Source organism: Alternaria triticimaculans (assembly GCF_023758025.1).
Source record: "Alternaria triticimaculans strain BMP 0046 chromosome Unknown scaffold_5, whole genome shotgun sequence".
In the NCBI taxonomy this organism is placed as follows: Eukaryota; Fungi; Ascomycota; class Dothideomycetes; order Pleosporales; family Pleosporaceae; genus Alternaria; species Alternaria triticimaculans.
In genome coordinates this window covers 1,552,461-1,579,463 of record NW_026055962.1, presented here as the reverse complement: position 1 = coordinate 1,579,463, position 27,003 = coordinate 1,552,461, and the positions used below count along the sequence as shown (strand labels likewise).

The 27,003-nt window shown below is 54.1% G+C and overlaps 13 protein-coding genes across 13 annotated transcripts; 7 read left to right on the top strand and 6 right to left on the bottom strand.

Moving 5' to 3' along the window:
• Window positions 1-452: 452 nt before the first annotated feature.
• Window positions 453-996, top strand: J4E78_004862 (uncharacterized protein; the record flags this gene model as incomplete). Its single annotated transcript, XM_049365489.1, has 2 exons — window positions 453-530; window positions 577-996. 2 exons carry the CDS (start codon window positions 453-455, stop codon window positions 994-996), a joined length of 498 nt encoding a protein of 165 aa, XP_049223290.1.
• A 704-nt stretch (window positions 997-1,700) lies between these two features.
• On the top strand, window positions 1,701-2,978 carry J4E78_004861 (uncharacterized protein; the record flags this gene model as incomplete). Its single annotated transcript, XM_049365488.1, has 3 exons — window positions 1,701-2,170; window positions 2,229-2,872; window positions 2,923-2,978. 3 exons carry the CDS (start codon window positions 1,701-1,703, stop codon window positions 2,976-2,978), a joined length of 1,170 nt encoding a protein of 389 aa, XP_049223289.1.
• A 1,520-nt stretch (window positions 2,979-4,498) lies between these two features.
• Window positions 4,499-5,217, bottom strand: J4E78_004860 (uncharacterized protein; the record flags this gene model as incomplete). The annotated part of the gene is made up of 3 exons (XM_049365487.1): window positions 4,499-4,759; window positions 4,809-4,973; window positions 5,023-5,217. 3 exons carry the CDS (start codon window positions 5,215-5,217, stop codon window positions 4,499-4,501), a joined length of 621 nt encoding a protein of 206 aa, XP_049223288.1.
• A 1,319-nt stretch (window positions 5,218-6,536) lies between these two features.
• Window positions 6,537-7,886, top strand: J4E78_004859 (uncharacterized protein; the record flags this gene model as incomplete). The annotated part of the gene is made up of 2 exons (XM_049365486.1): window positions 6,537-7,663; window positions 7,733-7,886. The coding sequence occupies 2 exons, from the start codon at window positions 6,537-6,539 to the stop codon at window positions 7,884-7,886; spliced, it is 1,281 nt and encodes a 426-aa protein (XP_049223287.1).
• Window positions 7,887-8,519: 633 nt separating this feature from the next.
• On the bottom strand, window positions 8,520-8,921 carry J4E78_004858 (uncharacterized protein; the record flags this gene model as incomplete). Its single annotated transcript, XM_049365485.1, has 2 exons — window positions 8,520-8,789; window positions 8,850-8,921. 2 exons carry the CDS (start codon window positions 8,919-8,921, stop codon window positions 8,520-8,522), a joined length of 342 nt encoding a protein of 113 aa, XP_049223286.1.
• Window positions 8,922-9,229: 308 nt separating this feature from the next.
• J4E78_004857 (uncharacterized protein) lies at window positions 9,230-10,234 on the top strand (the record flags this gene model as incomplete). The annotated part of the gene is made up of 3 exons (XM_049365484.1): window positions 9,230-9,268; window positions 9,495-9,732; window positions 9,807-10,234. The coding sequence occupies 3 exons, from the start codon at window positions 9,230-9,232 to the stop codon at window positions 10,232-10,234; spliced, it is 705 nt and encodes a 234-aa protein (XP_049223285.1).
• Window positions 10,235-10,258: 24 nt separating this feature from the next.
• Window positions 10,259-12,099, bottom strand: J4E78_004856 (uncharacterized protein; the record flags this gene model as incomplete). The annotated part of the gene is made up of 2 exons (XM_049365483.1): window positions 10,259-11,024; window positions 11,366-12,099. The coding sequence occupies 2 exons, from the start codon at window positions 12,097-12,099 to the stop codon at window positions 10,259-10,261; spliced, it is 1,500 nt and encodes a 499-aa protein (XP_049223284.1).
• A 525-nt stretch (window positions 12,100-12,624) lies between these two features.
• Window positions 12,625-14,952, bottom strand: J4E78_004855 (uncharacterized protein; the record flags this gene model as incomplete). The annotated part of the gene is made up of 4 exons (XM_049365482.1): window positions 12,625-12,995; window positions 13,044-13,216; window positions 13,266-13,979; window positions 14,030-14,952. The coding sequence occupies 4 exons, from the start codon at window positions 14,950-14,952 to the stop codon at window positions 12,625-12,627; spliced, it is 2,181 nt and encodes a 726-aa protein (XP_049223283.1).
• Window positions 14,953-16,179: 1,227 nt separating this feature from the next.
• On the top strand, window positions 16,180-17,381 carry J4E78_004854 (uncharacterized protein; the record flags this gene model as incomplete). Its single annotated transcript, XM_049365481.1, has 2 exons — window positions 16,180-16,631; window positions 16,679-17,381. 2 exons carry the CDS (start codon window positions 16,180-16,182, stop codon window positions 17,379-17,381), a joined length of 1,155 nt encoding a protein of 384 aa, XP_049223282.1.
• Window positions 17,382-18,133: 752 nt separating this feature from the next.
• Window positions 18,134-20,265, bottom strand: ATP1 (Alpha subunit of the F1 sector of mitochondrial F1F0 ATP synthase; the record flags this gene model as incomplete). The annotated part of the gene is made up of 5 exons (XM_049365480.1): window positions 18,134-18,938; window positions 19,121-19,291; window positions 19,345-19,740; window positions 19,794-20,002; window positions 20,194-20,265. 5 exons carry the CDS (start codon window positions 20,263-20,265, stop codon window positions 18,134-18,136), a joined length of 1,653 nt encoding a protein of 550 aa, XP_049223281.1.
• A 903-nt stretch (window positions 20,266-21,168) lies between these two features.
• On the bottom strand, window positions 21,169-21,899 carry J4E78_004852 (uncharacterized protein; the record flags this gene model as incomplete). Its single annotated transcript, XM_049365479.1, has 4 exons — window positions 21,169-21,630; window positions 21,679-21,738; window positions 21,795-21,818; window positions 21,867-21,899. The coding sequence occupies 4 exons, from the start codon at window positions 21,897-21,899 to the stop codon at window positions 21,169-21,171; spliced, it is 579 nt and encodes a 192-aa protein (XP_049223280.1).
• A 630-nt stretch (window positions 21,900-22,529) lies between these two features.
• On the top strand, window positions 22,530-23,197 carry J4E78_004851 (uncharacterized protein; the record flags this gene model as incomplete). The annotated part of the gene is made up of 4 exons (XM_049365478.1): window positions 22,530-22,778; window positions 22,831-22,911; window positions 22,959-23,117; window positions 23,171-23,197. 4 exons carry the CDS (start codon window positions 22,530-22,532, stop codon window positions 23,195-23,197), a joined length of 516 nt encoding a protein of 171 aa, XP_049223279.1.
• A 622-nt stretch (window positions 23,198-23,819) lies between these two features.
• On the top strand, window positions 23,820-26,673 carry J4E78_004850 (uncharacterized protein; the record flags this gene model as incomplete). The annotated part of the gene is made up of 3 exons (XM_049365477.1): window positions 23,820-26,181; window positions 26,230-26,499; window positions 26,552-26,673. 3 exons carry the CDS (start codon window positions 23,820-23,822, stop codon window positions 26,671-26,673), a joined length of 2,754 nt encoding a protein of 917 aa, XP_049223278.1.
• Between the last annotated feature and the right edge of the window lie 330 nt (window positions 26,674-27,003).

Here is a 27,003-nt window from a genome sequence, read left to right as displayed (position 1 = left end):
TGTTCGAAGCGGGCGGCTCCCACGAGCGAGACCTGTGGTTGTCGCTAGTGGACCGGCCATCACGTGTACCTTTAAGCGCTGCAAAACCATGTGTGCCCTAAGAAGAGCCGCAGTCTGAAAGTCCAATCTGGTCACGAAGACCAAGCTGACACGTGAAGGATGTAGCATGGAAAGCGCATTAGTCGGGGCCGTCAGACGGCAATGTCGAGGGCGCATTCAGGATACCTGCGGCCGTACCTGGGTAGGCTTACGCAGGTGCTTGCAGGCCGGCTAGAACGTCTGTCATACGTTCTGAAACACACAGGTACTGCAAAAGCCTTACCCGCTAGAGCCCGGTCCGCGCATGCTGCAATTACTAGCGCAAGGCAATCGACGACCCGGCGATCTGCATCCCTAGCTTTCCTCTGAAAGTTGCGTAACAAACATCCCCGCAATATCTTCCCACCAGAACAATGGCAGCTGAAGCGTCCACCGCCAACGGCACCTCTTCTAGCGACTACCAAGCACTATGGGCGGACAAGTACCGCGGTGTATGTATTCTCGATTGCCCAGCATGCCAGGTCTAACGACCCGCAGGCCACCGTAGAAGACCTTGACCCCCCGCCTGCGCTGTCCATCCAGCCCTCGGACCCCATATCATGGGCGCTCATGTCCGGTCTTGAGCGCGACTACACACACCTCACAGTCATCTCGCAAACGAACCGCGCCCTACTCGGCTACATCAGCATCCCGCATCTCCAGCAACTCCTCAAAGAGGGTAAAGTCAAGGACAGCGACCCAGTTGAGGCTGCCATGCACAAGTTCCAACGTCGCGGTAGGCGATATAAGGTCATCACCACCGAGACGCCTCTGGAAGAGCTCGAGGAGTTCTTCGCCGGCGGGGTAGACGGAAGCGGGAAGCAGGAGTTTGCCGTAGTGACAGACGCGAGCAGGAAGTTTGTCCTGGGCGTGGCTACACGGGCGGATCTGGAGAACTTTGCGAAGAGGAGGGCATAAGCTGGCTTGGGATGCTCGGTGATGGGCAATGGAATAACCTCACAGGATGCATTGGCAGGCGTTTATCTGGTATACCCTATGGCAATGCTATGGAAGCTCAATTCAACACGGCTTGAAGGACAATGATCCTCAGAAAGTAGTCATTTACGACACAAGTAGCCTCTGGGCTGTTGCGAAAGCTGGATATACATATCGTTGCGCCGTACAGCTTAAGTTAAAAACTACAGAAAAACATATACAAATCTAAGTAGTAGGGAAAGCGACACATGCTCTTTCAGAATTTCAATCAAGACGTGTTTGCAGTACCCAGGCCTATTCGGCTTTGCGACAGCGCCAGAGGTAGCGATGATCTCTAGCCTGTCCACGCTGCACTAATACCTAAAAACGTGTACAAGACCATGTCCCGTAGATCATGTCTGTGCAACCTTACTCGACTATATTAAATGTCCTTGATCTTTGTATGGCCATTCTCGCGCGACGTGAACCTTCGACTCACCCCACACGTCATGGTAGACGGCAATACCACTTGCTGACTCATGTCCTCACATTCCCGATCCATGGTCGCCATGCGCAAACCGCATTCTCGGGTTCCCCACACACCGGAAGGTAGAGCGACGGCTCCGCATGGTTTTTTGGGTTGAACATTTCTGGACGCAAAAGTCCTCAACAGAACTTTTTCTTTCTCTGCATACTCCATCGCTGGCATGCTCGCACCTTCCTTTCGCATGCGCAGTAGACCCCTCCTCCAGCACCAACTATCACAAGCCTGGAGACTAGCACAACGAAAGTCGCCTGTAATCGTCTTCCCGCAACGTTCGAGATGGTCTTCTCAGCAAGCGTCCAAAGCGCAAACGGGCGCTGGCACGACTACGCCTGTTCCTGATAACGCCGAGCCGCCCAAGTCCAAGTTGCCTTTCTACTTCGAGGCTGGATATGCGCTCTTCGCAAAGAGGCCTTCGCGGCCGTTTCCTCCACCTTTCCTGTCGCTGCCTTCGACGAGTTTCTCTGAGCCCCTGAGTACGCACAACAAGAGTCGCGATCGCCGACCGACAGTCAACGGGCAGATGATAAGAGGCGTCACAAACGGGGACGATGCGGTGCTGGTCAGTGAGAGCTTCATTGCAGCGAATGACGGCGTGGGCGCATGGGCAACAAGGGAAAAGGGTCATGCTGCGTAAGTCGCGCGCCTTATGGTCGCTACAAGACGTACAAGTGCTAACTATACTCCGCAGTCTATGGTCCCGCCTAATCGCTCATTTCTGGTCCCTCGAAATCGAGAGCGCATCCTACTCCTCCACCTCACCTCCAAACCCCGTCACATACCTGCAGACAGCATACGAACTCACAAAGCAAGCGACCTCCTCGCCCAACGAATGGCACGGCACGACCACCGCCTGCGGAGCACTCCTTGGTGCAGACAACGAGCAACCCGACCACCCCTTACTCTACGTAACGCAACTAGGCGATTCCCAGATCCTCGTCATACGACCGAGTAGCAAGGAGGTCATATACAAAACGCAAGAGCAGTGGCACTGGTTTGATTGTCCACGGCAGTTAGGGACTAATAGTCCTGACACTCCGGACAACAACGCAGCCATGGATTGCGTAGAGATTCAGGAAGAGGATGTGGTCCTGGCAATGTCGGATGGCGTGGTAGACAATTTGTGGGAACACGAAATCGTGGAAAACATCTGCGAAAGCATGGAGAAGTGGAACGGAGACAAGGAGAAAGACACAGAAGACCAAACTTATGCTGATGGAATGCAATTTGTAGCGCAACAGTTGGTTAATGCTGCGAGAGAGATTGCTCAAGACCCGTTTGCCGAGAGTCCGTATATGGAGAAGGCGATTGATGAGGGCTTGTCTATCGAAGGAGGTACGTACAGCTAGCTACATGGGCGAGGTACTTTGCTGACATCATTCTAGGAAAACTTGACGACATTAGTGTCGTGGCTGCACAGTGCAAACGGCGCAAAGGATGAGGTTGCGAAACGAGGTTTTGATGACTGAACTTCTGCAAAAGACTACAGATCTCACCACGCGCCGATGACCCCTGAAGGCATTAAGGTTCCGCTCGGAAGGCCACATGGCATGACCATGGAAAAGTGCCGGATCACAGGTCACACCTTGTACCTCCGCGAACGACCCTGCACGCGTGCGTTACTGTGTCATAGCGTCGCAGCGCCACACGGAAGCCCGAGACATATATCGCGCCGAGAAGCCGTATACTAGCATCTACGCGAAAGCCGCATATGCCATAGGAACCTATTCGACGTTGTTCCTAAACCATAGGGGAGACTGCGAACTACATGAATTTCTACTGCGGTTTCTATGGCGGGTAACTTATTCTGTATACTTGGCCCATGCCACAACACTAGAGCCATGAAGAAGTATGCGGTACACCTCATTGATGTCAGGGACGTAGTAGAAGGGGAATTGGAAATGAAAGCTTTATGACATTGAGATAGAATGCTCAGGGCCGCGATATGTAAAACGGTCTAGAGTACAAATGACCATCGGAATATTAATGGGCGTAGTTGCAGTACGAACATTCTCTGTCCATCCATGTCATCATGTGTTGAGGTCCTCCATGGCGCGTGGGCAAGGATGTGATTCAAGCATTTAGAGGAAAGCAGCGATTGAACCGATCATAGTCGCCTTTTCCTTTGCTTTTCAGATGTGAATGGCAGGGGCCGGCATCGATCGTATGCTCTCTTCACTGGGCGGCACCGCCAACACTGCTTCGCTTCTGCATAGGAAGAACGCGGTCCCATTAAGCATGCCTTGCAGAGAGCGTGCTTATAGACAGCCTATGACTTGGGAGTACCCTCTCCACGAGCCGGTGATCCTGTGGGTGAGCGAGTGACACGACGTCTAGCCCTACCGGTTTTGCTGCGAGAACGTGACCTGCTAGAGCTAACGGATCGTTTACGCTTTTTGATGTCGGCGCGAGAACCGTTTGAATCGGCCCCAGATGAAGTAGAACGTCTGCGCCGCCGCGGTCGTGCAGGGCTTATAGACATAGAGCTCGATGGGGAGCGACGCCGGCGGCGGGGAGGAGTTCGTGATCGTGAACGTGATCGCAGCCTGGGTGCTGGTGAGCTCGACTTGTTTCTGACTGGCGGGGAACTAGATCGCGAAATGGGCCTGGGTGGCCTCCTGCTGTCCCAGCTTTGAGACCTGTCTCTCCTTCGTCTTGCAGGTGGAGACTTGCTACGGGAAGGAGACCGACGACGCGCACGACGAGGAGGAGATCTTGAGCGGTCAGCTGACGGGGAACGCCGCGGTCGACGTCGTGGTGGTGGAGATCGAGAGGGTTCTGACGATGGTGAGCGACGTGTACGACGAGCTGGTGGAGATGCAGAACGACTGCCTGAGGGTGAGCGACGACGCTCGCGAGATCTGTCGCGACGGCCTCCACGTCCACGACCGCGACCTCCTCCAGGTATGTAGACATCGCGCTCGCGATTCGGTGGGGAGGGTCTTCGTCTCCTGTCACATGTCAGCAATCTTGATTTACAGCGTAGAGGCCTAACACATACGGTGGTGATCTTGAGTCGCGATCGCGACGCGGAATTCCTCTGTCAAAGTCTCTTCCACGTCCCCTACGATCACTGCCACGGTATCGTCCTCCTCCTCCGCCACGGCCACGTTCAGGGCCACGCTCGGGTCGTTCCGGACGCTCGCTCTGACGGAACGAGTCAATCATAGCGTTCTGCGCTTGTTCTTCGGCACGACGAGCATCGGCAGCGGCTTTGGAAAGCTATGAGTTGTCAGCGATGGTACATGAGCAAGCCTCCGACCTAACTTACCTGCTCCTGTTGCAATTCGGCTTTCTTCGCTTCGAGCAATTCCCGGGGCACACCCATGGGACTATCCTGCGCACTCAGCATGAGATCCCATAGTTCTTTGCAGAAAGGTGCGGTCTCCTTGTTGAGGAAGCCCGTGAGCTGAATCTGGATTTCCTTGATTTTGGGCTGCGTCTGTCAGCAAACATTCCGTTGTGTCAACTGGAGGGTTACCGACAAATTGATTCTGCTCAATGAGATTGTAGCACGTCTCGACCACAATGTCGTCTTCGTCACCGAGGATAGTGGTGATCCTGTTAGCAATCCACTTCTTCATCAGGTCGATGTTGACTTTCTCGATGTCGACCTTCTTGTCAAACTCGGGAGGGAACTTTGTCGCCTTGAGGCGCTTCTGATCGATGCTGAGCGCCATTTTGAGGACTTGAGATAGTGTGCAGTTGCAAGCGTGATGGGGTGACGCGTGTGCGGGAAGACGAGCTCGCGACAGTGAAAGCTGGAGCTCGGGCGGGCCCATCTGCGGGCTTGGCGGCACCCTCCGGGAATTACGTCGTTCATGCAGGTACGACCGACGCTAACGCTGTCGTCACCCGTCCCAACCCTCACGCTTTCCCTGCCACATCTTGAACTCAGACACTGCAGACCGCGATCCGCGGCAAACACTGCATTATTGCGAGCGTACCACCTCATAAAAAAGAAAATCCGAACAGGTCTAGAGCCTACATTGACGTTAGGTTACCTGCTTTGCATGTTTTTATCTTGATGTAGGCTCTACAGTGTTTAGAGTTTTCCTTGAATAAGGTGGTACGCTCGAGATACAAGGCCTTGCTATCATAGCCATGAGTCTACTGTACTCACCTTCGAACAACATCAAAGATTGAAGATGCGATGCGTGCTGCATGTCTTGAGGTAGAGCGCGGACCGCATATCTATACAAGCTACCGCCGGCAGACAGTCGCACACTAGGAACGTAGTAAGCACGTTTTATAATAACACAACCTCATGTCTCACGGCGGCATCTTCAAGGAAGACTCGCTGATACTGCCGCAGCGGCTGGCCTAGATGGAGACGCAGTCTCATCCAGCGCAGCTCATAGAACTGCTTGTTAACAAATGGCAGCTCAGCGGCAGTAGCTACCTCCCTCATCAGTCGCACAGCCACCGCGGAAACGATGACGAAGCGCATCGCCTAAAAGGGATCTTCTCCGGCATCGACTCCATTCATCCATCAGGAATCAAAACACAAGCTAAGGCTTTAAGAAGTAGGCGGCTCCGCTGTGCTCAGGCGGGTCTTTGGGTGGCTCCCGCTCTCTCTGTTGTAGATGACAAATCGCCTGAATCTCCAGCCTCCTCTACTATCTCGTCGAAGTCGGCAGGGTAAGAGCTCCGGAAATAGTAGAACTCGCCAATCTCGACCCGCTCGATATCCGTGTCGAAAGCGATCATGCAGTGGCCGCGATCGCTAAACTCAGCAGTCCAAGTTGGGAAAGGCTGAACGCGTACTTGCTGTATTTACGCATCTCTTCCTGCCGTCACTCGATCAAGATGTTTGGGTCAAGGCTTCTCTTTCTGTTCCAGAGTCAAGCTATCTCGATCAAATAGGATGTGGCCACAACCATCCACTTACCTGGGCCAGCATACCATTTTCTCCCGCGTCCAATCTCACCGCTCGAATTGCTTCTCATAGCTCCTCCTTAGCATCTCTCGTCTATCATTAATTCCATCCGCACTTGTCATGGCGGGCCAAGCTGCGGCTTCGGACGTGCCTCTTGTGGAGCAACCCGAGAAGCATACCAAGCCCAAACGTCCTCACAAGCCTGCGAAGCCCGGACAGCATGGCAGGCCCGTACCACCACTGCCTGTCGAACCGCCTCCTAACCCAAATCCTGAAGACACCGATACAGCTGCACCTGAGCCAGATGATGAGTCAGAACCGCCGGAACTTGATTTCGAACCTCCTCCCAATCCACCAGAGGAGGGCCCTGGTGAAGCTCAGACTGATGGACCTGCTGAAGAGGCACTTGAAGCTACCCCAGAAGAGCCTGCAGCTGAGCCTGAAGCTGCGCCTGAAGCTACGCCTGCCCCGGATCAACCTCCCGCAGATCCCGCACCTGAGCCGGATACAGAACCTGAAGCTGCCCCCGAAGAACCAGCAGCAGACCCACCAGCTGAAGAGCCTGAAGCTGCAACCGGACCGCCTGAGTCTGTAGAGGAGCCCCCTGAAGAAAAGCAGTCTGAACCTGTCGCTGAACCAACACCTGACGCCGCGCCAGAAGAGCCAGCAGCACAGCCTCCAGCTGAAGAGCCCGAAGCTGCTCCAGCTCCAGTCCAGCGTTCGGCAGATCCTGCACCTGAACCTGTCCCCGAGGAGCCGACAACAGAGCCACCAGCTGCAGAGCCCAAAGTTGAAACACCCGAGGAGGCTACATCACCAGAACCTGAGCCGGAAGCAGAGCCAACGTTGCAGGTACCTGCTACAGAGCCCGTTGAGACAGAACCTGTAGAGCCTCCACCACCAGCTGCCGCGCCTGAACCTACGCCCGCGCCTGTCGAGAGTGCAGCCGAACCGGAAGCACCATCTGAACCAGTTCCAGATGCACCAACGGAACCTCCACCTGCACCACCTGTCGCGGAAGAGCCCGAGGCAGCACCGGCTGCTGAACCTGAGGTCGCACCGGTGTCTAGGGCAGTAGAGCCAGAAGCACCAGCAGAAGTAGCACCCGAACCGGAAGCAGCACCTGCATACACTGCCGCAGAGACCGAAGACCTGCCTCCTCAGCCTCCGGAAGCGCCAGCGCCGGAACCGGCACCGTCTGTAGCAGAAACGGAAGCACCAGCCCCTTCCGTAGCCACTACTGCCACGTGAGTACACTAACCTCCTCCGATATCGCTATACTACACTACCCTTACTCTCATACTAACATCCACCAGCAAAACCCGTAAACGCGACAAAGTCAAGCTTCTGGCAGCGATGCGCGCACCGCCCGAGTCCGTCCCAATAATGGTGCTTCTCCGCCAAAAGAAGAAGGCTGGTGAGGACGTCAAGGCCATTGCCGATGCCATGCTCGCGGCTGCGGGATCTTGAAGTGAGTTGGAAGATTGGTATTTGGATCGTGGTGGCGAACTTCAAGTCTCCCTAAGGATACCCTCTACCTGGCTTTGACTACCTACTCCTATGTAGATGCTACTCGTAGCTCAATTTCATCATTACCCTTGTCTTCATTCTCGTGCAACGCCTCTTCTCTGCTTCATACCGTACATGATAAAGATCGAACTTATCCTAACACGCTCTTCTTTACCTACTACAACTCGTGTAAGAAGGTTGCTGTGTTGATGCAAAAGTAGCCCAGACGGCTACGATTCCCTGGAGCCCTCAACAAAGTCCTCCCATATATCGATGTAGATTGCAGTACAAGACGTGCATCTGGTGTCTCTTGTTCAAATTCTTTCTTGTAGACTGCAACTCCGTGCAAGAAGTTACTACTGACATGCAGTGACGTGTATGTAGATACCACAATGTCTCCTTCCGTCTTGACGTATCTATCCTTTCCGTCTCCTCAATGCCCAACGCACAAGCTCTGCTATCGACCCTGACGCCAGATATACCTCGCTCTGAACCTTCGCCGCAGAGTGCCCTCTTCTCGCACTGGGTTCCTCCCAGCACTTCTCTATGCTTGCACTCATTATTTTGTAATCTCATCCTCAACCCCAACCCTCTTCACCTCCCAACAGCCTTCCTAACCAAACTCCTCGCTTCCTCCAGGCCCCTGCCCAGCTCGCCCCTCTTATGCGCCTCCTTTACCTCATAATGGAATTTCAGCAGGTCTTTTGCGCGCTTCAGCTCTGGGTCTTGCTCCTCGTCCACCATTGTTGTCGTTGTTGGGTCTGTTATTGGTGTCTTTGCGGCGGCATCGTGAGAAGATGGGAGTGACGTGGAGGTAGAGGCATTCGCGTGCGCGGATACGAGGGCGAGTGCTGCGGCGGGGTCCTACAGGCGAATTCGTGTTAGAAAGGGTACAGGTTTGCTGGTGTAGACAGGGTGACGTACACAGACGCGCAGGGAGACGAGGTCGGATAGTATTTCCGCGAGTTGCATTGTGTTTCCTTGGGTTTGCGCCATGTCTGCTATTGCTGACGAGAAACCTGAAACCTATTTGGTCGTGTTTGGCAACAGCTGTGTAATGCAGCGTGTGCTGGCTCTGATAGTTTGGTTGCGATTCGAGCGCAAGTGGGATGCATGTAGCCTGGAAGCTCTGACGTTCACCCCACATCTCGGTTCCCGCCCCCCGTGGCAGACAGGGGCCCAGCTTAAAACTCCCGTCAATTGCCGGCTAAATACTTTGCCGAAGACGGTGCGCGACTCCAGTTCTCAATCATCTCTGCCTGATTTTCTTTGGGTTGTCTTGAATACGTTTGTTGGTTATCATTATGGCGAGTATCCAAGCTATCCGGGCAAATTGCCGCAAGGTACGTGATTTCGTGTCATTTTCGCGCTATCAACGGGTCAAGAGAAGAAGAAAGAGTTGGGAAGTCGCGTCAAAGTGAGGGCTGCAGTTGTAGAGTTGCTCACTTATCATCCTATGTGAAGACATGTGTCGTCTCTCTGGCACACGTGTTATGAAAGTTGAGATTGGGAACCTTGGAAGGAAGACATTTGGCAAAGACGCTCTTCGTGCAATCTAACATGTGACAGGTCATGTGCATAGGCAGAAACTATGCAGACCACATCAAGGAGCTGTCCAGTGCTACGCCTAAGCAGCCCTTCTTCTTTCTGAAGCCACCGTCGTCCATCTTGCTGCCAGGCGCTGGCCCAGTCCTACGCCCACGTGGTGTAAACATGCACTATGAGGTTGAGCTTGGACTTATCATGGGAAAGACATTGAGGGATCTGCATCCTGAAGATACTAAGGGTGCTATGGATGCTATCGAAGGTACTAAGAACGCCATACATCCAGCCAGATATAACAGTATATCGAGATCCATCCGACTGACATTCACGACCCAGGCTACATTCTCGCTATCGATATGACAGCTCGTAACGTGCAGGACGAGGCGAAAAGAAAAGGACTCCCATGGTCTATCGCAAAAGGTTTCGACACGTTCATGCCCATCAGCAACTTCATCGCGAAAAACAGAATCCCAGACCCACAGAAAGCACACCTTTGGCTTTCAGTCAACAACGAGATGAAGCAGTCCGACAACACTGAGCTGATGCTTTTCCGGATCCCAAGACAGCTGAGCGACATTAGCAGGGTCATGACACTGGAGAAGGGCGACATCGTACTGACGGGAACCCCCAAGGGTGTGGGCCCAGTGAAGACGGGTGACGTTATGCGTGCAGGGCTGAAGGTCGATGGAAAAGATATTGAAGAGGCCAGTTTGGAGGTGCCAGTTGCGGATCGCGAGGGCTTGTACGAGTTCAGCGAGACATAGTGTCGGTCCCCTAATCGAGGACAATCAATGAGGCTCGTTTGCTTCCGATGGATACCAAAAATCATCGAGTTCCGGTATCTCTTGTTTCGTCCTAAGAGGATTCTTTCTAGTACCAGACCCAACAGCTAGCTCAACTCGGCTGCCCGTATTGCGCGAGCTCGAAGGCTTAGGAATGGCCTTCAAACGTGACAGTGGCGCTGCTGCTGCTTTGCGAGGTGATTTCTTAGCTCTGTCTGCTATAGTGGTATGCATGTCATCGCTCTCGCTACGTTCAGTCCCCGTCGCTTTCTGCGGGCTGCGTAGAATGACAACGAGTGACTTCTGTTGCCCCCCCTTTACAGCGCTCGGTCGAACTGGCGAGGGGTTCCTCCTCTTGGCAGGAGAAGTGGTGGCTTTAGGTATGTTCGACTTGGCAGGACTTCTCGTAACCAACTGAGTGGGTTCAATCGCCGCGTTTTTGCTTTGATTTGCAGCAGCATTGCGCTTTGCGGTTGCTGGAGCTCTGCCAGTGGGACGTATCGCTGTGCTGGATGTGGCCTTGATATTGTCTGATCCTTGATCATGGGCAGTCTTTTGCTTCTTGCGCAATGAAAGAGCTGGCTCGACCAACTGTGTTGGTGGGAGGAGTGATTCGCTACCTGTCACATGCGGCTTTCGCTCTTCAGCATCCTGTTCTTGAATCTTCTTGGCTTGAGCGCGAGTCAGCCTTTGAGTGTGGGGCTCCTTTGTAGGCTGCTTTCGCTTCCGTGTGATGGTCTTGTCCGTCAGCTGTGTTGGAGGCGGGGCGACTCTGGCACGTGGGCGAGGCTTTCGCGTAGGAACCGGCACTGGGGCTGGGGCTGGGACCGGAGCCGGGGGCGAAGGATAAGTCGGGTAGTTTTGGTGGACCAGCTGGGTCGCAACTGGAGCAGCATATACTGATTGACTCGATTTTGGAGCAGGTGTTCGGATTTGTCTCTGTTCCTCTACCAAATGTGGCAACATAGAGTTGTGGATCGAAGGTCTCTGCATCAGTCTCTGCCTTGCTGACTTCATTGGATGACCTGGAGGTACAGCTGAAGTAGACGCATCGACTGGTCCCCTGCAATAGTCGTTAGCGTTACAAAAGGTCGTTCCGAAGGCCGCTCTTACCTTTCTCTCATTTCTGGACTCCGGGGTACTTGAATTTCTTCACGTGCAAACCCAGGCATGAGTATCAGGTCTTCATCGTCCGTGTCACTTGTTACTTCTGAAGTTCCGGCGTTGAGTAATTGAGACGGTGTCATGGATCTCAGCATGCCATGCTGAGGCTTAGAAACGGTCTGTGGGCCAGCGGTGTTGGACTTGGACTTGGGATCCTGCCGCGTAGATTTGAGCCGGGTGACTTCTTGCTCTAAACTCTTGATCCGATGCGCGTCTTGATTACGACCAGCTTCGAGAAGATCAAGACGTCGAAGAACACCCTTCAGTTCCCTGGGGACCTGTTTGAGCTTGTCGAGATCGTCCAGAGCATGAGAAACGACATTATCCAGCTCGATCTGCTTCTGCCTGACGTGCTTGTTCGTGTCGACGAAGATGCCGAGGCGTGTCATCTCGCCTGCTGCCCACTTCTCGAAAGCCTTGTCGTCATCTTCGGCTTCGATCGCTGCGAGTTGTTGCTCCAAGTGTCGGACCCTCGACGTAGCAGCTTCGGCAGCCTCTGCAACGTGTTCGGTAGATCTGATGCGGGCTTCGTATTCTTCATGATGCTTCTGAAGTGTTCGCATCTCCGTGAGCAGGTGGGCGTGCTGTTGTTTCATCTCTGGCCCCCATAGCAGCGCCTCCGCCGATGCGAACGGCATACGTGAGTCGACATCTGTCGCCGAACTAGGTCTTCTGGGACCCATTGCGAGGGGATGCGAATCAGTGACGATAATGCGTTAGCTAGTACGATGCGGTGATGAGGGTAGGTGATGTTGCCGGTGAGGCCAGGTAGAAAACGCTGACCGCTACATGAGAGGTGACGAGAATGACTGGCTGTGTGCGCCGTAAGATGAGAGGCGATATTCGCGACGCGATGGTGGGTCCAGACGAGAGAAGCAGGCACGAGGTTGGGTGTGGCTTCCTCAGTCGAGCAGCTTCACCGAGCTGGCACATCTCCACCACCCCATCAAGGGATAGACTGGACACCACCTATAGACGTGAATAGAAGCAAACAACCTGGAAATCTGCATCAAGTTAATAGTTTGCTGACTTCCGTTCTGATAACAACGTAGACTGCAGCGCACCTGCAAAGGTTCCTTTTCAACGTGGTGCGGCAACACATTAACCGCAACGCCTTAACGAAGACCAGATCAGAAGACAGTTAATGAAGTAAACTCTTTCTTATTTCATGCTACCTACTGGGCACACCCCACTTCCACTCAATCAGATCAAGCAGTACGCTTCGGTCCTTTCGGCGCATCTATTACATCATCTCTCTTCATGATGCGAATCTTCGTGTCTTTCTTTGCGCTATCTCCATCCGATTCAGATTCCTTTGGCCGTTCCGCCACACTCTTGTCGTAGCTACTCGGGTCGATACCAAGAATGCCACCTACGTTGTTGCGGTCACCAGGGACAGAGAATTCGCGGAAGGCATAGCGCCATTCGTTGAGGAAGCCGCGAATAGCCTTGCCAACTTTGTCCTTGCCGTTCTTGGAGTGGTGACCTGTTCCTGTAATAGCGTAGACTGGACGCGAAGAAGAGCTGTGCTTTAGAAGGATGCCTTCGAGATACGAAACCGACTCATCTGGATGCAGACCTGGGTGACGTTAGTCTCGGTATAAACAAACACTCTATATCGACGTACCGTGAAGATCAACATACAGCTCTCTCGAGCCGTCGCTGTCCTTATTGCGATCTTCGTAAAGGATACGAGCAGCTTCACGGTGAGCTTCACGCATCAGGTTGTTCTCACTCTGCCCCCTAAGACTAAGAGCTTTAGCCGCGCGCGAATCGCTGCGGTTCCAAGCTTGAGCAGCACTGTTGTATATTAGCGGTGGAATTTCGTAGGACGAGGCATGCCTCTTACCTCTGCAAAAACTTGTTGCGCAGACTGCCATGCTTGAAAGCCTCGGCGCGAGCTTTGAGATAAGCCTGATTGCCCTTCTCACCGGTCTCCAACCACGGGATGTGCTGAGGAGCAGGTATCGCCTGGGCAGCCACACTGTTTTCGCGAGATCCTGTGAAGCTCTTAGTCGATCTCAGTCCCTTGCGAGCCGGAGTGGCAGGAGCCGGAACAGGCGACATGCGAACGACATCTGCAAGATTGTTAGGTCCTGGAGCATCTTTGTGATGGCCATGTCCACCTCGCTTGCCGTGGTGACGCTTTCCAGTCTTAGCAGCAGCAGCGGAACCCAGGCTAGGGAAAGCGTCGTTATCGTCGACTGCGAGCACAGAAGGTGTGGTGGCACGCGAAGTCTGGCGACTGCCGGTTCTAGACTGCGGGCGACTACCGCCTCCGGGAGTGAAGTTTGCAAAAGGACTCAGTCCTGGTGGAGGGCGTGTGGGGCCACCACCTGTCAGACCGTAGAGCTGTTCCAAAGAGGTCGCGGCTGATGTTATCGACGGTGTGCCTAGCGGAGAGCCGTTGTAGTGGAGGGTGGGAAACTCATAATCGGACATCTGGAAGTTGGGTATTGGTGGAGTTTGGACGTCCGACACAGCCATACGAGCCATGAGCGCAGAGGGGTCATGTGAGAAGAGGCATGTATCGCCAGCTAGGCAGTTGCCATTCAGAAAGTACCTGTGTTGGGTATTAGCCTGGACTACCTAGAGAGCTGTATATATACCTACTTGCACAACGTCTTGCTGGTGTCATGGCTGAATCTGCAGTCTGCTCGGGCGCAATGTCCGGTTGACAGAAAGTACTTGCACACAATGTTGCTCTTCTGCTGGCCCACGGGTGTACTGGGCCTGAATGCCGGACTCATGGACTTTCCGATGACGTACCCCGGGTGTTCGGAGGGTGTGGTAGGGAGTTGTTGTACGTCCAGTTGCTGTCCCATGAGTGCGAGGAGAGCGGCGCTGAGGTCGTAGCCATTGGCCTCTAAGACTTTCTCTAGCTCTTCGTCTGATCGGTCGTCCCTGAGGATCGAGCGCAGCATGTCGTATGGGCCCATGTCCATGGTCTGGGGCTGCACCCATTCGGCCGCGGCACCGTTGAGCGTGCCGTCGCCCAGGAGAGACGATTCAGTGCTCGCAGCGTCATCGTTGACTAGCCAGTCGACGGAGTGGCCATCGAGGTCGCCATACGACTCGGTGTTGGGACTTGCGCATTCGCTGAACTGGTATGCGCTCAGGCTGGGGCTGTGGGGGATATGCGGTGTGGAAAAAGCAAGGCGAGGCGAGGGTCGCGGGGAAGTAAAGGGGGACGCGGTGGACGACTTTGTGCGCGCGAATCCAGGTGGCATGGGAAAGCCCGGCGGAGGGTGCACCATGCGCGGCGAGGCGTTGACAGGAGTAGGGGCGCGATTGGCCTGCCAGGGAGCTGGCGAGGGCCGGCGGATGATGGTATGGCGGCTGGGGGGAGAGCTGGACGAGCTGCCGGCGTCGCGATAGCGCCAGAGGCAGTCCAGGACGATGTTCTCGAGGGATTTGCCCGTGAGGTTGGTCTCCTTGCGCATCAGCTCCTCGAGCTTGTCCGTCTTGTCCTCCTCATCCAGGGCCTCGTCCTGCAGCACAGGCAGCGCCTTCTCGTACAAGTCGTCGGCGACCATGGCGATTACTTCCAAGCGGGCAAAGGATACTGGGCGATGGGTGTTCGGGTGTGGCGCGCAGGACGGGTGAGGTCAGAGGTCAGAGGTCGGGGTCCAGGTCGAGACAGGAGGCCGTCGGGGGTGATTACAAGTACTGCGGGTAATGGCAGAGGAGCGACCGGCGCGTCACAGGAGGAATGAAGCTGCAACGAAGGACAATAACCAGTCCCGCAGCCTTCTTCTGCAGGACACACCAAGTGCGCCAAAACGGGCAGAGTGATGGAATGCCTGGGGCGATCTCGAGCGCGAATGAAGCTCAAGGGACTAGGCTCAACTACGTAGGGGTGGGGGATGCTTGCACCGTGCAGCAACGTCGACCATACAGCGGGAACGGTAATCTCCAGCACTTGCTCCCGGTCTGCCCTACATGGCCCTGGAGCCTCGAGCGGGTGGTGATGCGGTGCGTGTGCGTCTCAGCTGAGCGAGGATGATGACGACTGGGGCTGGATAAGAAGTGCTGCGATGGCATTCGTCGGCGGAAAAACAAGCTGCAACATATGCCTCAAGTACCTTCGAATAGGGCTATGGGCGCCACAGACTGCGAGAGGCTGAGTAATCACGTGCTCTGCGTTGTGTGGGTCCGCGGAAACATCCATGGATGCAGTACGTTGTAGGTTGCTCGGAGCTGTCTAACTGACTCTAACATGACCAGAGCACATGTCACACACAGTATATGCGCATACAATGTTGCAATGACCTTGTACACGAAACAACTTGAACAGGTCTGCGGACTACATCACGACAAAAACCTGCAAAGTGGGTAACCTAACGTCAACGTAGGCTCCAGGGTGTTAAGTGTTTTGCCAGGTTGACTTGCAATCATCGAATTATAGTTGTCCCACGCGCATGCCGAGCAAGACTGCTTTTCAACTCGGGGCCGATCTGATCTAATCGCCTAATGCAGGGCGGATCCATGGCGGATGCACCGCGTTCGTCCGCCCGGATGACGATGAAACCCAGAGCTCTCCAACAGCGCCCACACCACACTAGCATTAGCATCTCACACCAAAGCTGCCTCCGACGCTCCACTACCACCACGCGGAATGTCCGTCTCCAGTTGTATCAGCTAGCATCTCCCATTACCTTTCTATTCACTTCCCTACCGCATTCACATCCTCTTACCTCCGCATACTTCCGCGCCACTCCGTTAGGCGCACCTCCCCGTATCGTATAGAGGCATCCATCAACATGCCAGCGAGCGATTATGACGTCCGCGCTCTTGCGCTCCCTTTAGACGATGAGGAAACAGGTCAGACTCCAATATGGAGCCGACGTCCGCAATCATCTACCTTCCGGCGCAACGCATCGCACCACAGTCAACAGAGCTCATGGCGGCAGCGCGCCATGGACAAGTACGATACACTCTCGCGACGAGTCCTGGACCAATATAACAAACTTTCCCCCCTGCAGAAAGTGCTGTTCTTCGTAGGGAACTTGGTGTTGGCAGTGGGCGGCATACTGTTCCTGGTGTACAACGAGCGCATATTCGGGGCCCTATTGCCTGTCGCGAAGAAGTGGAGAGACGTCACGGCCGGATGGCTGATCCTCTGGGTCTTGATCTTCATCGTATCATTTCCGCCATTAATCGGGTATTCGAGTTTACTCACCATAGCCGGCTTTGTCTATGGCTTTCCAAACGGGTATGCTTCACACGTCGTTCACAACATGCAATCTAACATTAGACCAGTTGGTTCATAGCCGCGACTGCGACCGTCGCCGGCAGCACAGCATCCTTCCTCCTCTCACGCACCCTCCTCAAGTCTATGGTCCACCGACTCATAGCCAATGATACGCGCTTCGCTGCCCTCTCCCTCACCCTCAAACACGATGGCCTCAAACTCCTCGTCATGTACCGCTTATGTCCGCTACCATACTCCATCTCCAACGGCGCTGTCGCAACCTTCCCCACCGTACACTGGGCATCATACGCTCTAGCCACAGCCATTGTATCACCAAAGTTGATGCTACACATATTCATCGGCAGCCAGCTCGAGAAGATTGCTGAGAGTGGAGGCAAAATGGATCCTAGCACTAAAGCTCTATCCTACGTTTCCATCTTCATTGGTCTCGTTGCGGGTGTTACTACGGGCTGGCTCGTATACCGCAAGACCAAGGCCCGCGCTGCACAGCTAGAAGCTGAGGAGCGTGCGGGTATCCGTCGCATGAGTATCGAAGACCTTGAACATGAATACGCGGATGACCCGGGAGCGCTGGAAGCTGCCGAGAGATTACGCGAGGAAGATGACGACATCAGTCTCCGGACAACATGGGACGACGAATACAGAGATGAACCACCCGAGACGGGTGATGCCGTGGAAATCGGCGACGATCCTTTCAAGGATGGCGATGCCAGTGACGGAGAGGAACGGGGACGCGGAAGGCAGAAGTAGACGGTCCTTTTGCTTAGATCGCTTGGATAAGGCGCGTACCTACTATAGACTACTATATTTGAATCCGCATTGTCAAACAGCATTTCCTTCCAACTATGTTGTGAGACAGGCATCATCTGGCTACAAGCCAAGGGAATAGGCTCTGGATTTCGTTCCATATTCCAGACATCCTATATTACGTTTGCCTGCTACAGACAAGTTTGCGGGTTTAGAGAGTTTTTAATACTGGTCCTGGGAGGAATTCGGCGTTTCTCCCACTAGCAGAAGCGTGAGGCATGAAGCAATGTAGGTATACAGAGTACCTCCAAACTATTTGGATGCTACCCCAAACGATCACCGTCTGCTCCAAGATGACAGCGAGTTACAGCAGATATGACTTCCTCCCTCCGTAGTTCAGTATTAGTGTCACCATCATCGTCATATGCGTCAGGGACAACAAGTATAACAGAGGAAACGTTCATTTGTCATATACAGAGCCTCCACCATCCCACTTCCATGAGCTGAAAAAGAGCCGTATATGTACCGCTAACAGGAGCACAGGGAATCACAAGAGGTATTCGTCGACCAAGGTAGGCGTGCGTTGCCAGGCTGATGTCAATGCAGAAAAACGAACAAATCTTCCATATTGAGACACAGCTGATGGCGAGGACGCATCTTCTATTATACATCTATTCTCAAAGACCAATCAGCACTTTTTTGGCCCCTCAGAACATTGGAATAGACAATACCCACTCTTCCAGCCTTCAACTCGTTTATGCCGCGAAGCTCTTGGTGAAGCTCTGTGCAACCTCCCTGAGCTTGGACTCGAGGTCCTTGCTGAGCGCACCTTCCCGGTCGATCTGGTTGAGCATGTCCTGCTCGTTTGATCGGAGGTGGGCAAGGAAGTCAGCCTCCCACTGAAGAATCTTGCTGACGGGTACGGAGTCGAGGAGACCGTTGATACCAGCGTAGATCAAAGGAACCATCTCGTTGACGGCCATGGGAGAGTACTGCTTCTGCTTCAGGAGCTCGGTGAGACGCTCACCACGGGACAAAGTCTGCTTAGTCGCAGCATCGAGATCGGAACCGAATTGGGCGAAAGCAGCAACCTCACGGTACTGGGCCAAGAAGAGCTTGAGGGAACCGGCGACCTGCTTCATGGCCTTGACCTGGGCAGCGGAACCGACACGGGAGACAGAGAGACCGACGTTAATGGCGGGACGGATACCCTTGTAGAAGAGCTCGGCCTCCAAGAAGATCTGGCCATCAGTGATGGAAATGACGTTGGTAGGAATGTAAGCGGACACATCACCACCCTGGGTCTCAATGACGGGCAGAGCAGTGAGCGAACCACCACCAAGCTTGTCGTTCATCTTGGCGGCACGCTCAAGGAGACGAGAGTGGAGGTAGAAAACGTCACCGGGGTAAGCCTCACGGCCGGGAGGGCGGCGGAGCAGGAGACTCATTTGACGGTAGGCAACGGCCTGCTTGGTCAAGTCATCGTAGATGATCAAGGCGTGCTTGCCGTTGTCACGGAACCATTCACCCATGGAGCATCCGGCGAAGGGTGCGATGTACCTGAGGTTGTGTCAGTCAATGTCTCATATCAGCTCACGTCAAGCAAGTAAAAAATCGAAGAGGCCTGCAGCCTACATCAACATGGAAGCACACAAGATGTGTGACCGGGCGTTGATGTAGGCTCCAGAGCTGTTCAAGAGTTTTTTTCTTGTATTATGTGAGCTCGTACAGATAGAACTTACTGCAGAGGGGCGGCCTCAGAGGCGGTGGCGGCAACGATGATGGTGTACTTCATGGCGTCGTTCTCCTCGAGGGTCTTGACAAGCTGGGCAACGGTGGATCGCTTCTGACCGACGGCAACGTAGATACAGTAGAGCTTCTTCTTCTCGTCGGTGCCCTTGTTCCATCGCTGTCTAATCTCCATGTCAGCTTGTGTTGCTTGTAGGTCATAAGGAAGTTTGCGTACTGGTTAAGCATGGCGTCGAGGGCAACGGCGGTCTTTCCGGTTTGACGGTCACCAATGATCAACTCACGCTGACCACGTCCAATGGGAACCATAGCGTCGACGGACTTGAGACCAGTCTGGACAGGCTCCTTGACGGACTGGCGGGGCAGGATACCGGGGGCCTTGAGCTGAGCACGGCGGCGCTCAGTGGTCTTGAGGGGACCCTTTCCGTCGATGGGGTTACCGAGAGCGTCAACGACACGTCCGAGAAGAGCCTCGCCGACGGGAACGTCGACAATCTCTCCGGTACGCTTGACGGTCTCGCCCTCCTTGACCAAACGGTCAGAACCGAAGAGCACAACACCGACCTGGCCGGCTTCCAAGTTCATGCACATGCCCTTGACACCGGAGGCGAACCTGTCACCCCGTTAGCTTCCATGGCAAATTGTCGTAGTGTGCAAGTGGCGTACTCGACAAGCTCCTCAGCCTGGACGTTGTTCATGCCGTGGACACGGGCGATACCGTCACCGACGGACAGGACACGTCCAGTCTCGGAGAGGCTGTTCTCCTCCTGGACACCGCGGATCCTCTGCTCCAGGATGGAGGAAACCTCGGTGGGGGTGGCCTTCGCATCGGCGGCGTAGGATCGGATGGCGTTGGTGAACGCGGGAGCGCGGGTCTGTGGGCGGGCAAAAGGCGTCAGTGGTGCACTTGGGTAGAGGGGAGCTGGTCCCGCCGCCGCGCAGCCCGGGCAGTTCCATCAACGAAGCTCCATTGCGGCGCCAATGGCATCGGATCTCGGTTCTGGAGGCTGCTGGCGATGGCTGGACGGGCGGCAGGCGCAATTGCAGGCGGTTGCGATGGACTTACCGACGCAATCCTGCTCGTGGCAGAGATTGCAGCGACCCGGCGGCTCGACTGGCGGATGGCCCTTGAGAACATGGCTGCAGCTGCTCAAGAGTCTAATTCGGAGGCTCTGCAACCAATTGAGATTGATGCAGGTATGGAAGAGGGGAGATGGTGATGGAGTGCAGGATGGGGAGCTCTGCTGTGAGGAAGAAAGTCCTGCGGTTCGGGAGGAAAGCGCGGACCTTGGCGTCTACCCTAATCCTAAAAAAGCCGCATCTCAACCGAGCTCTCTCACTGCAACACCACGTTGTCACTCGACGAGCCATGATTTGACTGGCGATTTTGAATGAAATACTGGTTAAGGCAATGGAGCACTCAGATTCTACGCATGATCGCGTTTGACTCTGCTTATGACATCCCGATCCAATACACGATCCTCCTCTACATGGTCAGTACCCCACACTTTGATAAAGATAAAGTAAATGTTTGTGGATACCTTCGGACTGCGTTTCGGTGTACGGTACAATTGATATCACGGCCTTCCTTGCAATCTCATACTGGCAGGATCAGATAATTAGCATCGACTAGAAGCATGCATTGTACAGATGGCGTCTCTGCCTCAATGGCCCTTCCAATACATCAGTACGCCAACTGTCGAGTATTCCCCAAGCACGGGTTGCTCAAGAGATTACGATCGATATAATCAACATCATACGCTCCAAATGTAAAATAACAACAATCTAAATTGGTATCCTACTATGTTGTGTGAATCGTTGAAAACTCGCAGCCACTTATGCAAACTTGACTACCAAAGACAACGTATACCTCAAGACGCCGCGTACACCTTGCTCCTGCGCAATGCTCCTTCTCCTGCAGTATTCATACACTATTTGCACTGTCTTCTGGTCCTCCAATGTCTGCTTCGATTAACCTGCAAGTGCCAATAACTGGGTCCTTGTCTGCTCATGCGCTGTACATCCGTTGTCGAGTTGCGTCTCATTTCGCGGATCCATTCTGACTCTTCTCCTTGCTCTTCCTAAACTTCTGAATCTCCAACTCAACAGCCTGGTCTATCCGGCGCTTGAGTTCGGGGCGGTAGCCGAGCATGAAGAGTATCTCGAACCAGACGAAGAATGGAGCCAGGAAGATGGCCTGCACAAGGTTGTCCAGAAGCGCTGGTGCTCTTCCTTCGAACTTTCCGTGTCCGACGAACTGGGCGATCCAGCATGCGATGTTGATTGCGCCGGCCCACGAGTTGGCAGTCGCACCGTACGTTGACGTGAGGTGGTTCGCATACGCGGTGCTGCCGATAAGGATCGGGGCAATCATGGCACCTGCGACAGGTTCCATGAGGATGTACAAGGTCGAGTACAGAACGGCTCCGGCGGTGCCGACATTGAGCGGGAGATTAGGTACCGAGAGCCATGACGGTATGGGGACGGCAGGCGTGTTGGTGAGCTACTGCTGTATTAGATATGCCGCGATGAGAGTAGTCGGATGCCTCACCAGTAGGAAAGACGTCAACAGGATCGGAGGTACACAGAGCAGATGTATTCCGACGTTGACCTGACACATGGCATGTTAGCTGACATGTGAAGATGCTCTCTGGCGGCAGAGCCTACTTTATTATGGTGGTATGCTCCGTACTAGATTCCAGTCAGCCAAGTACAGACATCTGTTGAAGAATGACGTACGAAGACGAGTTGTTTCTCTAGATTGAGAGACATGGTGCCGGATGGGGAACTTGGGCGCGTGTCAAAGAGTGGGATGGACGTCAAGGGACTAAATCATGTCTTGGAAGCGCAGGGTGAAGAGTCGAGCTCGGGGAGTGTGGAAGGACCAAGGCACCGGCGGCGGGAGCCGAGAGATGATGGCGCAGGGTGAATGGGTATCACGACATGGGTGTGTGGGGGTGCGCAAGCTGGCAGGTGGGAGTTGGGTCGCTGCTCGGGCCTTAGCGAGTGATTTTCCGCGCCGAGAGCCCTGCAGCCCTTGGAGCTCACCTTTCCTGTCGCGACCATTGCACGGCTACAAGACACTCACTCCGCCCACATCTGCGACCACTGTACCCTCGGACTTGCACGGGCGCCGCGATCACACTGCAACTTGGGTGCATGGGCTGTTGCATATAAGAATCAGGGCTGCGTTGGAGGCCGAAGGCGCGTCTCGCTGAAGCACGCGCGCTGCCTACCGTACACTGTCGACTCTTGACTGGGCCGCTCAGCATAAAGACAATAAAGTCGCATAATAGCAAGGACGACGGTCCTATCTTCTCCTGTCTCGATCTTCACCGTTGAACCGTGCAACTCATCCACACCGCGCATCTACTCCACCGTATCCGCCGTACAACGCGCAACATGTTCTTCCTCAAAGAGCTTGAGAAGACGATCCAGCTGCATCCCTCGTACTTTGGCCCGCTCATCCGTCAGCACATCCACCGCGAGCTGCTACAAAAAGAGGAGGGTTCGAGCACGGGAAAGTACACCATCGTGTGCATTCTGGACTCGTTCGACATCTCCGATGGCAAGGTGATGCCTGGCTCCGGCTCTGCGGAGTATGTTGTCCACTACAAGGCGGTCGTATGGCGGCCATACAAGGGCGAGGTGGTATGTGGAAGCGGCCGACGTGATTATCGAGTCCATTGCTAACAGTTTCAAGATGGACGGCATTGTCACCTCAGTACTCCGCACTGGATTCTTCGTCGACTGTGGATCTTTGCAGGCCTTTGTGGGACGCAGTGTAAACCTCACCCTTGTCATGTCTCCATCCATCACTAACAGTGACAGATGATCCCCGCTGAAATCAAGTTCGACGCGAACGCTACACCCCCGCAGTGGACCGACGACGGAGAGCAGGTTATCGAGAAGGGCACCAACATCCGCATAAAGATCAAGGGTCTGAGATCAGAGGTGGACAAGATGTATGCGGTCGGCACCATGAAGGAGGTAAGAAAGATGAACGTCGGCCTTGGCGACCATCGGCTAAGCAAAACTTGTAGGATTATCTTGGCCCATTGCCCTCATAGTAGGACGAATCGACGGCCATTGGCAGTATGCGCCATTGTGGAGGGCCAGTGCGTGAGCAGTCTGCTCAAACAGGCATCTTCACTACAGAACAGACGTTATTGTTCGGCGGGACCATCTGGCAATTCATGCACAAATCAACACCGTCGTAGAAACACGAAGCGAAATATCGAATTCTTGGCTGTATCAGTACTCGTAGGGAGTAAGGCAATTGCTCAATTGGTTCAAGGGTTGCAGAACCAGAGCAGATGTGGCTGTATTGAAGACCACAGCGGAAGGAAATCATACCATCTAGATTTGGCACAGTTTGTAGCGCCATGCATTCCAATAAATTCCCAGAGCAGGCTTGAATAGGAACGCGTCGCACAATCTCATTGTAATGCAAGTCTTAGTGCAGCGCGGGCGGCCCCTTGCGTCGAAGAGTGGCTTGGGGCGTTTCGGCCAACACCAGCTCCCGCACCTCCGCGTGAACTCCGCAACTCCGCCCAGCTGGACACTGTTCATAACCCGCAACCGCGCCTTGCCACTATACCCATTTCTTGAGGCTGGTCTCATCTGATCCTGCGTCGCCTTCTACTATCATGTTATAATTGCTTGCGTTCTTGTTCATACTTGATCATTACCATGCCGCGACAGCGCGCCGCGAAGGAGGAGGAGACGGAGCTGCTAACCAAAGAAGAGAGATCCGCGCGCACTTCAGAAGACGGCTCCGAAACATCCATATCCTCCATTTCCACAACCTCGCTCGTCCTCGAACACATCAACGACCCGTCCCTCAATCGCGCGTCGCGACCGAAGCGTGGGGAGAAATACACGGACGACGATGACGACGCAAGCCAGGCGCGCGAGCCGTTCGACGTCGAGGATGGGCGGTACAAGGCCCCCATTGCCGTAGACAAAAAGACAAGGAGGTGGCTATGGATCGTGGGCACGGCCTGTGTAGCTGGATGGGCGCTTGCGCTCGTCTTCTTCTTGATGAACGGCAGCTACAAGCATGCTTCGTCCAGGCCACACGACCCTCTTGCCAGTTCTACCAAGGGCTCGGGGAGGAAGATCACGTTGGACGACGTCTTCGGAGGCCGCTTCTATGCCCAACAGCAAAGCGTTGCATGGATACCGGGACCAAAGGGCGAGGATGGCTTGTTGCTTGAGAAGGGCTCGAGCAACGAGGAATACCTGGTCGTTGAGGACATCAGGTCCAAGGGCGAGGCAACGTCTTCTGCGAGCAAGACCACGCTGATGAAGAAGAACACATTTGAGGTGGATGGCACATACGTCTATCCCAGTGATGTTCAGCCAAGTAAAGATTTCAAGAAGGTGCTTGTCACGTCGGATTACCAAAAGAACTGGCGACATTCCGGTACTGCGAAGTACTGGATTTTCGATGTTGAGACACAGACTGGCGAAGCTTTGGATCCGGACCAGCCAAACAGCGCGATCCAGCTAGCCTCGATATCTCCGCAGTCGGATGCCGTCGTGTTCACGAGAGACAACAACATGTTCCTCCGCAAGCTGAACTCCAAGGAGGTTATACAGATTACAAAAGATGGTGGCTCTGAGCTCTTCTATGGTGTACCTGACTGGGTATACGAGGAGGAGGTCTTCCAAGGAAATAGTGCGACATGGTGGTCCGAGGATGGCAAGTACATCGCTTTCCTGCGTACCGACGAGTCCACCGTCCCGACATACCCGGTCCAGTATTTCGTGTCACGGCCTAGCGGAGAGAAGCCCAAGGCTGGCGAAGAGAACTACCCCGAGGTTCGCGACATCAAGTACCCCAAGGCAGGCGCCCCCAACCCCATCGTCTCGCTGCAGTTCTACGACGTCGAAAAGGGCGAAGTCTTCAGTGTTGAGATAGAAGACGACTTCAGTGACGAGAACCGTCTGATCACCGAGATCGTCTGGGCCGGAAAGACGAAGCAAGTACTTGTTCGCGAAACCAATCGCGAGAGCGACATCCTGAAGCTTGTCTTGATGGACGTCGAAAAGCGCACCGGCAAGACGGTCAGAACCGAGAACGTCGCTGAGCTGGACGGAGGCTGGATGGAGGTCTCACAGAAGACGACGTTCGTACCGGCTGATCCTGACAACGGCCGCAAGGATGATGGATACATTGATACAATCATTCACGAAGGCTACGACCATATCGGCTACTTTTCACCATTGGACAGTGACAAGCCTGTGTTGCTCACTCAGGGCGAGTGGGAAGTCGTTGATGCGCCTTCTCGCGTCGACCTGAAGAACAACCTGGTGTACTACGTTTCAACTGAGAAGAGCTCCATGGAACGACACGTCTACTCTGTACTCTTGAACGGTACTGGAAAGAGCGAAATGCTGGAGAATGGAGGCTCAGGCTACTACGACGCTTCCTTCTCAGCTGGTGGCTCTTACGCCTTGATCACCTACAACGGTCCCGGAATCCCATGGCAGAAGATCATCAGCACGCCATCGAACAATGACAAGTACGAAAAGGTCATTGAGGAAAACAAAGCGCTTGACCGCTTCGTACGCCGGCTTGAGATGCCCATTCTGAACTATCAGACAATCAACGTTGATGGCTTCGAGCTGAACGTCCTCGAGCGCCGTCCGCCGCACTTTAACCCGAAGAAGAAGTATCCTGTTCTTTTCTACCAATACAGCGGACCAGGCTCGCAGGAAGTCAACAAAAAGTTCAAGGTTGATTTCCAGTCGTACATTGCCGCCAGTCTCGGGTACATCGTGGTGACAGTGGACGGGCGAGGTACGGGTTTCCTCGGTCGGAAGCTTCGATGCATCACGAGAGGCAACATTGGATACTACGAGGCGCACGATCAGATCGCCGCAGCCAAAATCTGGGCCAGCAAGAAGTACGTGGACGCTGACCGACTCGCGATCTGGGGCTGGAGTTACGGCGGTTTCAACACACTGAAGACGCTCGAGCAGGATGGAGGAGAGACGTTCAAGTATGGGATGGCTGTCGCTCCTGTGACTGATTGGCGGTACTATGGTAAGAAGACTCACGGTACTCATCTGCTTCGCTAATCGTTTACCACAGATTCCATCTACACGGAGCGCTACATGCACACGCCGCAGAACAATGCCGAAGGCTACGACAACTCCACCATCACCGATGTCACTTCCCTAGCGAAGAACGTCCGATTCTTGGTCATGCACGGTGTCGCCGATGACAACGTGCACATGCAAAACACGCTTACCCTACTTGACCGACTGGATCTTGCAGGTATCGAAAACTACGACGTTCATGTGTTCCCCGATTCGGATCATAGTATTTACTTCCACAACGCGAACCGCATTGTTTACGACAGTAAGTGAATCAGTGTGCCATTGATACGAGGAAACAACTAACGGAATTCCAGAGCTCAAGTGGTGGCTCGTCAACGCTTTCAACGGCGAATGGTCGAGGATCACGAATGCGGTGCCCAAATCGCAACTTGATTCGAAGTCGATAGGACGTGAGTCAAAGGCTCGGCATGTATAGTGTTTGGCGCGTATAGAATGCGTAGGCGTTACAGGCGCGGGATCCCAGTATCGTTACTTTGCAAATGATATTTCCATCAACCATCCTAAATGTCCAGATGCCTTTGAATTTCGCATTTAATAAGTCGACAAATGTACCGACGCCAACTAAGATGCATGATGCAGTGCTTGTGATTGTGCTTGCTGATTCGCCACTTTTGAGTACCGGAGTAAACCTGGGAATATGCTCAAGCAAGCCCCACACTTTGACGCGACCTTGAACCTACTTGACAATTGTGATATCGCGGTATGGTTATAAGAAGTCTCAATCGATGCATTTGCAGGCCCAAAA